At 33.1% G+C, this 10,766-nt stretch overlaps 2 protein-coding genes across 2 annotated transcripts; one reads left to right on the top strand and one right to left on the bottom strand.

Annotated features, from left to right (window-relative positions):
• The first annotated feature begins 1,825 nt into the window (after window positions 1-1,825).
• LOC145610599 (short chain aldehyde dehydrogenase 1-like) lies at window positions 1,826-3,700 on the top strand. Its single transcript, XM_081665912.1, has 2 exons — window positions 1,826-2,008; window positions 2,676-3,700. Exons 1-2 carry the CDS (start codon window positions 1,971-1,973, stop codon window positions 3,493-3,495), a joined length of 858 nt encoding a protein of 285 aa, XP_081522038.1. The 5' UTR covers window positions 1,826-1,970; the 3' UTR covers window positions 3,496-3,700.
• Window positions 3,701-4,765: 1,065 nt separating this feature from the next.
• LOC145610590 (short chain aldehyde dehydrogenase 1-like) lies at window positions 4,766-7,588 on the bottom strand. Its single transcript, XM_081665904.1, has 2 exons — window positions 7,471-7,588; window positions 4,766-6,072 (listed from the first exon to the last, which is right to left on the bottom strand). The coding sequence occupies exons 1-2, from the start codon at window positions 7,506-7,508 to the stop codon at window positions 5,211-5,213; spliced, it is 900 nt and encodes a 299-aa protein (XP_081522030.1). The 5' UTR covers window positions 7,509-7,588; the 3' UTR covers window positions 4,766-5,210.
• Between the last annotated feature and the right edge of the window lie 3,178 nt (window positions 7,589-10,766).

Raw genomic sequence — 10,766 nt, 5'->3', positions numbered from 1 at the left:
GAGATGAGAGGAGGAAAAGAAGAACTTTATGTATTCAATTCATTGAAAAATTAAATAATATTGCAAAATTAAGTTAGAAATAAGGAAAATGATCTCATAATCGTCAACCTATCACGGCTAATATTAACCCACTAAACTCACTACTATTATGACTTCACTAACACCAAATTATTACTAAAGGTAAACTACACACTAATAATTTGAAGTAAATATTCCAACTCCATTAAATGTACAATTTTGCTAATACTTAGTATCTAGATTACTAAATACAAACCCTAAAAATAAAAGGAAAATTTGCAAATTGCAGCCATTTAATGTTCGTATTTTGCAAATTGCATCCATTTAAAAAAAATTGCAAATTGCAGCCCAAAAGTTCATATAAATTGTAAATTGCAGCCCGATTTAACTTTTTCATCGGTTTACAAGTTGAAAAATCTTTGATTAAGGTTTTAGGGGCCATTAGGGTTCCATATTGGGCTCGGAATTAGCAAAAAAATAACGCAAGTATCTCGTTTTGCGTAACAAAAATGTATCGATTTGTGGGAAACTGTAAATATGAGATACTTACGTTATTTTTTTTGTTAATTCCGAGCTCAATTCGGTTCCCTAAGTCCTAAAATGACCCCTAAAACCTTAGTCGAAGATTTTTCAACATGTAAACCGATGAAAAAATTAAATCGGCCTGCAATTTACAATTTATACGAACTTTTAGGCTGCAATTTGCAAAAAAAAAATTAAACGGCTGCAATTTGCAAAATATGAACTGCAATTTGCAAATTTTCCAAAATAAAAATAGTAAAATAAAACTAAACACATTTTTATATATTTGATTTACAGTAGTGATACCCCAGATTATTTATTAATCTGTTTATGTAATTAAATACATAAGGTAAAAGGTCCCTTTCAATTCCGTCCTCAACCACCAAATTTCCGGCCAAACTTTTTCAGATAATTTTGATGAAATTTTCATCAGGTACATTTTGAATTTATAACCATCTTTAATTTTCACTTATAAATTTATGATTACTAGAAATGCAAAATATGGATCCGAACAATCATTTTCACTGCATTGAAAACATATTACCTATATTTTGATAGGGCTAAAAAATACTCGGTACCTAAATTTTTTTTTAATGATATAAGTTGGCAACAAGCATTTAATAAGATAAAAAAAAAAAATGACCGTGTTGGTCGGCAAGAATTTACCGTAGCTTAATCTGTTATCTGTTGATCGGTCGAGAAGTCTTGGTAGTGAAGAACTGAAGACTGCAAATTTTTATTTATTTATTTATTTTTAGAAAGCCACAAGGGAGGGGTGTAAATCAATCTCAAAATTTCCTGGAATTAGAGAAAAGGCTCTAACCGTTAGAGCTATCCTTCACTCTCACTGTCAAATTTCTATGAACAACACTATAATTTTTAGATTATCAATATGGAAATATATTTGTATTTAATATGTAGAAAATACTCCTATAAATTAAGACAAATCTAATAATAACTAACAATACTCCATATGATTTCTGTAAAAAAAAATAAAAAAATAAAAAAAATAGAGATTATGTTGTATATTCGTTTTAAAAAGAAACAATGTAAATAGAAATACAAAGTACAGTACTATATAAATTAAGAAACTGCCTTTTATCTGCTTATTGTCAAATTAAATATTAATTAAATCTTATTAATGTGTTATTGTCAATGAGTGTATGTACATAAGAAAATAAAGGTAGGTTGGAGATGCATGGTGTATGTAATTAGTTGCACGTAAATAGCATGTGCTTTAAATTCTTTCAAAATTGCATAATTCAAATACAAACCCCGAGAGTCCTGCTATAAATATTAAATTCTCATTTCATAAATTTTGGAAGCATCCAATATTTGGAATACTATTGTCCTCCATTTAGTGGCATTCTTTCTACGCCTTTCCTTCAATAGAGTTTGGAGCGTCTCCCCTCATAAATAAGGTTGCAAATATGAATGGCAAATCAACAACTCTTCCTATTGCTAAGAGGTATGCTCTTTTATTTTGTTCTCTTATTTATCTTTTTGTCATTGTCTAAAACATACATGAAATCTTTTGGTCATTGCATATATGTCGTGTATACTAGTAAGCTACCTATGTAGCCACATATCGACTAAGTGAGTGAGAGCTCAGTGGTAGATCCATCTGTATGTCGTGGTCTAGTTCCAAGTAAGAGCCTCATAACCCCTTTCGATCCCCTTCTTCCTCCCAACATGCCTTTGCATATATAGTTGTATTAGTGGCTCAAATTTAGGAAATTAAAGGTTAAATATACGACATCTGTTATATTAGTTGCAACTTTGTTAGCGGACCATCTCAACCAAAAGCTTAAGCTTATGGTTGAAGCCCAGGAACCTTTGTGTCACGCTGGCTCTGATACCATGTTAGCGGACCATCTCAACCAAAAGCTTAAGCTTATTGTTGAGGCCCAAAAAAATGTTTTATACTCTATCAAACTTTGGGGTATTATTTGTAAGATATAAAATATTTCAAAGTTGCAAATAATATTTAATAGAGGTAGTACATATAACTGTACTTTTTTTTTTTTGGGTGACTAATAAGCTAGTTTACTAGATGAGATATACTTGTATGTGTACATGTACATATAATTATAAAAATGTAATTTAGCTAACATATAATATGTTTATTCCCACAGGCTAAAAGGAAAGGTAGCAATTATAACTGGGGGAGCAGGAGGATTTGGAGAGATCACGGCAAAACTCTTCGTCCAACATGGAGCCAAAGTCATTATTGCCGACGTACAAGACGATAAAGGCGTTTCCTTGTGTAACGAAATCATTGCTACCTACAAACATGGTGAAAACGATGAAGAAATAATCTCCTATGTTCATTGCAACATCTCCGATGAGACCGACATGAAAAACCTCGTCGATCTAGCTATATCAAAGCATGGAAAACTCGACATCATGTTTAACAATGCCGGTATCCCGGGTGATATAAACCCTACTATTGTAGGTGCATCTAGTGACAATTTCAAAAAAGTGTTCAACATTAATGTGTATGGTGGTTTCTTAGGGGCTAAGCATGCTGCTAGGGTTATGATCCCGAACAAGTCCGGTGTAATCCTCTTCACCGCGAGTGTTGCTGCTTTGGTGGCCGGAGAGTCACCACACGCGTACACAATGTCAAAGCACGCGATTATTGGTTTAATGAAAAACTTGTGTGTTGAAATGGGACAATATGGCATTCGAGTCAATGCAATTTCTCCTTGTGCCGTTTCTACGCCGTTACTAAGTAATGCGTTAGGGATGGACAAGGAAGGTGTTGATGGGTTGATTTGTGAATCGGCCGTGCTTAAAGGGGTTGCACCGGAGGCCTTAGATGTGGCTAATGCGGCGTTATTTTTGGCTAGCGACGAGGCTAAGTTTGTGAGCGGACTTAACTTGGTTCTTGATGGTGGGTATAGTGTCACCAACCCATCTTTCTCTATGGCTGTCAAAAAGTTGTTTTCATAGATGGATTTTTATCATTGAAACTTTAATCATGTATGGGTTGTAACGTACTTGGATATGAGTAGGCGCAACTTATGCCTTTTTGTGTGTGTGTGTTTGAAAGTATGTAATTGTTGGTGTAATCTATTTCATGTATAATATAAATATCTCCCTATAATAAATGTCTTGATTTCGAATATAAATATATGTAAGCAATATTAATTTTTAAGTAGTCTTGGCCCTTGGGTTCGTTTTCTAGTCTAATATTTTGGTCTGGATTCAATATTGTACTACGTGTTTATATCTTTGTGAGCTCGTTTTTGGCAATACAAAGGAAAAGTGGTAATAGCCCCGATATGATATTAGTTCAATATAATACTAGCTAGTTGTTAGGACCAGCTAGGTTGGCAGGGGTTAAAGCAAGCTCACGACAAGAGAAGAGACAAGTATGTAACACATAAGTAAAGTTTCATTCTAAAATAGAAGAGACCAACTAAGTCACCTTCTTATCACTCTTTCAATATGAGACATCGCTCTTGACACGCACAATTAATTTAAAATTAGTGTAATTACACTTCTAATGAGTTTTAAAACCATCTCAGCTCAGAGTCAGGATAATAGTTTGAGAGCTTGTATCATAGTTCGTGAATTTGAGTTTTTGTTGGTTGGCTAGCCTAGCTAGCACGCAGCATTTATGAGTCGTAGACAATCTAATAACTTTAGCAATGTGCCAATGACCACTTGACTAAGTGTAACAATAATAATACAATCTTTGCACACTCGCTTATTGCTCTTCTTGCTACTGGAGTGGCCACTATCTTACAATAATAATCTTCACATACTCAATTATTGTCCTTATTGCTATTTGCTAGCCAGCAGTACGTACTGATCGATTAATTGAATGCACCCTTTCAATTATCAGTCCAAATTTAATAGCTTGCTATTCTCTACCATGGTCCCACTTGCGACATGTAAATATTGAATCACGTTGTTAGGAAGGTTGCAAAGAGACTTCATATTGATAGCAGATAACATTTTGTATCATTCCCGTACTAACTATGGCAAAAATTTAACATAGGGTGAGGTTGCCCGCATTGATCCGCCATGCGATTTTACCCCCTAAATTATACAGTATCCATTATGCCCCTTGATATATGTACATAAATTGTCACAATAACTCATAAATACTTAGTGTTCATAATTTTTTTTATTATTTAATAATAATAACTCGTACTGTTGAGTCACAATTACACATTCTTAAAAATAATCAAAAGGGAAGATTATATGCAAATCATCACTTAAAAGTTAAATTATTATAATAATCTACCACTATAAATCCATTACGTTACATATATATGTTACAAAAATCAACCAAACTCAAGTCCATTAACTTCTTACATTGCTACATATATATGTTACAAAAAATCAACCAAACTCCATTAACTTCATGTGAGGTTTTGAATGCTTAAAATGTATAAGAAAAGAAGATTAATGGAGTTTGAACGTTTGGTTGATTTTTGTAACATATATATGTAACAATGTAACATACAATACTCTTTTGATTTATGTAACACCTAAGCAAATATGAGCTATGTAGTTGATTGTAAAGATTAAACTTTAAAAAATAAAAAGTATTAGGAAAAAAAAAATGAAAAACACAAGTGTTTGTAGGTGATTAATTATCTCGTCTACTTTGTATGTTTTTTGAGAGGACCACAACTAAGTCTTGCAAACCCCACTCAAGAAGTATAACCTTGTGATGCAAGAAAATTTTGTAGAACAAAGGAGAAGGATGGGTTAGTAATGCCAGAACCACCATCAATCATGAAATTAACACCGCTCACAAACTTAGACTCGTCGCTTGCCAAATACAACGCGGCATTAGCAACATCCTCAACATCCGGCGTCACACCTTTAAGCACCGTAGCTTCACACAACAACTCATCGACCGTCTTCTTATCCATCCCTAACGCATCGACTAATATCGGTGTAGCAACACCACCCGGGGAAATAGCATTCACCCTTATGCCATGTTGCCCTAATTCCACACACAAGTTTTTCATCAAACCTATAATCGCGTGCTTAGACATTGTGTAGGCATGGGGTGATTGGCCTCCTATCACTGATGCCAAGCTCGCGGTGAAGAGAATAACACCGGATTTCCTAGGAATCATAACCCTAGCAGCATGCTTAGCCCCTAAGAAACCTCCATACACATTAACATCAAATACTTTTTTAAAATTTTCATTAGTTGTGCCTAATATAGTAGAGTCTAAATCTCCTGAAATGCCTGCATTATTGAACATGATGTCGAGTTTTCCATACTTGGAGATGGTTAGATCGATTAGGTTTTTCATATCGGTTTCATCAGAGATGTTACAATGCACGTAGGAGATAATATCTCCTACGTGACCATTGTTAATGTCATGGTGTCCATTGGCCATGGTACTAGAAGCCATTATTTCGTTGCATAAGGCTACGCCTTTTTCGTCTTGCACGTCGGCGATTATGACTTTGGCACCTTGTTGGACAAAGAGTCTAGCTGTGGCCTCTCCGAAGCCGCCTGCTCCTCCGGTTATGATGGCTACCTTCCCTTTCAGCCTGCATAATTAATTGAAAAGTTAAATATACATATTTATTTTTATTTTAGGTTTTTTTTGTAAAAAAAAAGTAATAATTTAATTTCAAATCATTATATATTACGGAGTAACATATTTCTAGTTTAGGATAATTTCATTTTTTCCAAATAAAGATGTATATAGTAGGTGAAAAAATTAAACACAATTATGGTACGTTCTGAATAATAAGTACTAATCACGTGATTTTACAAATTGAATTTATTTCTTAGCTAGATATTTGATAATTAATTCAACAATTAAATTCTACTCTCTCCGTTCCTGATATATTGTATTATCTAGCTATACCTATTTCAATTTCTTAAGACGTATCCGTCAAAAAAAAAAAAAAAAAATTCTTAAGACGTAACATTTGATTGTTGATATCAATCTTTTGATAGCAAAAAAATAAAAAATTGATTACACATTGAAAGAATCTAACATTTATATAATATATAATATGATGATGTTTCTGTGTATATTAATGAAATTTTTTTGTCAAACCTTTAAACATTATTTGACCATGAAAAAAAAGTGAGCAATATATTATATGGGACGAAAGACATACAAGATATGAAGAGTATTGCATTATTCAACTAATGTTGTCAAAAATTTTCAATTTGTCAGCTTAGACTAAATATCTACTACTTCGTATTATTGTTACATCATAGCTACTAAAATATATAACATGATAACGTTGCCAAAAGACTTGTTCAAATGTCAATATCACATCATAACTCAATGCAAATTGCAATCAATACATTCGTCAAACTTTGTGAACTCTAATGACCAAAACCATTTGTCATCCAATCTATGTGATCTTGAATATGTGATAATTAATTAACTCCTTGTTTGAAAGTTCCTAATGTAAAATAGGTTATAGTATAATGATCTTACCAAGATTTTAAAGGAAAAATAATGATTTTAAGGATTTGAATGCCTACAATCTAATCCATTTCAAGTAAAATTGGTTATTAAATGGTTTTGAACCGAGCAAAAACAAAAATCTACTCAAAGACCTAACTATAAGCTAATAATTGTCTTCCATTAATTAAGTCTAGTATCTATTTTTGGTGCAAATCGACTAGCTTTTGAACACTCCTAGCTAACAACCTAACTATAAGGTAAGGCTTCCTCTTACTTTATTCAAACAAGTCATACATACAAAAAAAGTACTACCTCTGTTAATTATTATGTGCAACTTTGGGGTATTATTTGTGAGATATAAATTATTCCAAAGTTGCACATAATAATTAACGGATGTAGTATTTGTTGAAAGAATGGATCACGTGACATGTAAAATATTATTTTAAAATTAAAAAAAATTATGAGAAGCTTAAAAAATAACAATTATGTGCTAGAGAAGAGAAGTGATGAAACTCACCTCTTTGCAGTAGGAGCTATTGATGACTTTCCATTCATTTTTTTGAATCCTTTTTTTTCTCCCTTAAAGAATTTTAATTTCAAATTCTTAAACCTATCTTTTTATATGGAAAAACAAGCACTAAAGAAAGCTATATATATATATATATCACTCAAATCTCGATGCTTAAATAGCATTCATACATAATATTAGGGGGTAGCTGAGAATTGAATATATAATTAATAAAATTTCTTTCTTCTATGAAAAATTAAATGTTATATGCACAATTACACGTCCATTTCCACATGCTAATTAGTTCGTGTATAGTTGCAATAAGGTGCACCTAATTAACATCAAGAGTAATGACCTCCTCTCATTCTCATGTGATCCAGATGTGGACTTGTGGCCCTAATCAGAAGGTCTGGTCCATGTGATAATTAAGGCTATTGCAATTTGATGAACACCATTTTCTCAAATAACTAAAGCTTTCATTGGTTGGTCTACTTCTTTGGTTTTGGTGTAAGAAAAAACAGAATTTAAGTTATATTGTCTCAAACTTTTATGATTATAATACCTACGTTACTACGTTATTGTTGAAACAACAAAACTTAGAAACTTTTTGGTATTGAATTTTATTAAGGATGTTCTTGTGAATTGTGATCGATGATGTGACTATTTTTCATAGATCATTCTTTGATGTGGTTGAATTGAGTGGCAGTGTGGTTGGTGGCCGATTAAAGGAAAAAGGTGTTCTCTAGAAAGGAGGTTATAGAATTCAAGATAGTCTCCACCGCGACAAGAGAAACATTGCGACCTCATTAGATAACAAATTTAATTGATACAAAATCTAAAAATGCAAGCAAAGCTATAGTCTCGTTTGTTTGCTAGTAGTTTGGTATGATACTGAAAAAATACTTCGTATTCAGTGGCGGATCTTGGCCGAAAATATTAGAGGGGCCAAATTTAAAAATTTTACCTCTTGCTCAAAACTAATCTTTGTACTCCAATATTTTATAAGTAAATATAGGTTATTTAAGTTCATTATTAATTACAATAACTTATGGGGGGTCTGGCCCCGGTGCCGATCCCCCTCTATTCGTATTAGATAGTGTTTGATAACTTGGGTTTGATTTGGTATCGATATATTCAAGTCTAGAAATTAAAACGTTGAAATTGAATTTCTGTGAGTGAGAAATAGATCAAGTGATTAGAGCTTCCCTTTCGATTATAAGAGGTCTTGGAATTGATTCTCATTGATAAAGTATAAAATATATTCCTGGGCCTCAACCATCGGCTTAAGCTTTTGGTTGAAATGGTCCTCTAACGTTGTATCAGAGTCAGCGTGACATAAAGGTCATGGGTTCGAATCTCATCCACCCCTCTAAATACCAAAAAAAAATTGATTTCCTAATCAATCAAGTATTTGACTTATATACCCATCTTTTGAAATCTAGAATTTAAACTCAATAATTGTAATTTAAATTTAAACAATTTTTATAATGAAGATTATTATAATGTCTCAACATATGACTACAATATTTATATTACAATATTAGAAACAATTACTTCGACCTTTTTGACACAAAATATTTCTAAGGATAACCCTAAAACAGTGTGACAATTTTCCTTCACAATCTCCGAAAATAGCATAGTTTGTAATCATGAATAGTAACTAGTAACATGGTTGGTGGAACGGTGGTTTAAGAAAGTATGTTACTACGTATATTGGTAGAGAAAAAGAGGGGAGAGAATTTTGCATATGACAAGAGCCTGAATATTAAGAGCTAGTAATTTAATAACAAAGGCAGGCAAAATAATAATTTTATTCTTTTGTAAGTAAGATATAATAAAAGGAAATTATAAGAGTACCCTAGTCTTATTGTTTGGTATAATATTGTAAGATATTAGGAAGCATTTTCAATTATAACTTAAATTTGATGTGAAATCTTAAAGAAATTGAATTGTTGAAATAAAGAATTCCGAATCAAGCTAAGTGTTTGACAAAATACCAATAGTGTATAATTCACTTGAATTATTATTATCATTTTTTTTTTACAAATTAAAGGTTTAAACTAATATAACATATTATATGCAAATAAATAAATAAATAATTTGAGTTGCTTATTGCAAAGTAGTCAGAAAAAAAAAACTCATTATTATTTGGTATAGCTAACAAATTATCTTGATATGGACTTCTAAATATTTAAAAATTTGTTTACAATTACAAGAGGTGATGAAAACATATATGGGATTTAATTGTGAATATAGAAAATTAAGAAAGAAATTATTTATCATACATACAACAAAACAAGTTTGGGAAGGAAGGTTAGTGAAATTTCAAAGCATCGTTTTTGTGAGGCTCGGCACTAGTGGAGAAATTATGGTACGGTGGAGAACAACAAATTATACAATGCATAATAAGATCGAATTAAAATTTCGGCTATTTTACCAAATGTTATTGAGCAATTTAAAAATTCACTAAATGCCATCGGACTTTTCAGAATTCACCAAATGTCACCCAGTTTTTTAAAAATTAACCGGGTGTCATTAATGACCAACGGACGCTAACTCCATTAGTCATTAAGGTTTAATCATGACATATGTCATGATATGATTGGACTATTTATATTAATTCATAAAAATTTTTAAAAAAAATTAAAAAAATATATTTTAAAAACCTCAAAATTTTCCCAGCCACCCCCACCACCGCCAAACCCTAGCTTAGCCCCTCCCCTTATCTCGTCAAAAAACGTCCGGTCACCACCTTAACCACCAACAATCGGCCGGCCGGACCTTTAGCTCCCCACCTGACCCACCGCCGACCCCCAAAACCTCCCACACAAACTGCCCCGACCCCATAAACCACCAACATCGAAATCGGTCGCCTTACCTCCGTCACCAAAATCGCCAAAATCAAGCACCCTCTCCTTACCTCCGTCGCCAAAATCGCCCCTCCTTCCTTTCCCCACCCTTGAAAACCGGTCGTTTCGACGGTGGGAGAAGGGAGGAGGGGCGTTTTATTGGTGGTTTTTAGGGTCGGGGAGACTATACATGTGGGTGGTTTTTGGGGTCGGGGCGGGCAGCAATGGTGGTTTTGGGGGTCGGCGATGGGTCAGGTGGGGCGCTAAAGGGCCGGTCGGCTGATTTTTGGTGGTTAAGGTGGTGCCCAACCGTTTTCCGACGAGGTAAGGGGTGGGGCTAGGGTTTGGCGGTAGTGGGGATGGCTCGGAAAATTTTGGGGGTTTTTTATTTAATTTTTTGTTTTTTTATTATTTTTTTTTTTGTCTTTTTTTAAAAAATTTTTATGAATTAAGATA

This window comes from Chenopodium album, chromosome 3 (assembly GCF_948465745.1).
Source record: "Chenopodium album chromosome 3, dcCheAlbu1.1, whole genome shotgun sequence".
NCBI classification, from domain to species: domain Eukaryota; kingdom Viridiplantae; phylum Streptophyta; class Magnoliopsida; order Caryophyllales; family Amaranthaceae; genus Chenopodium; species Chenopodium album.
Note: the sequence above shows the minus strand (reverse complement) of the source record. Positions and strands in the feature narration are given on the sequence as shown.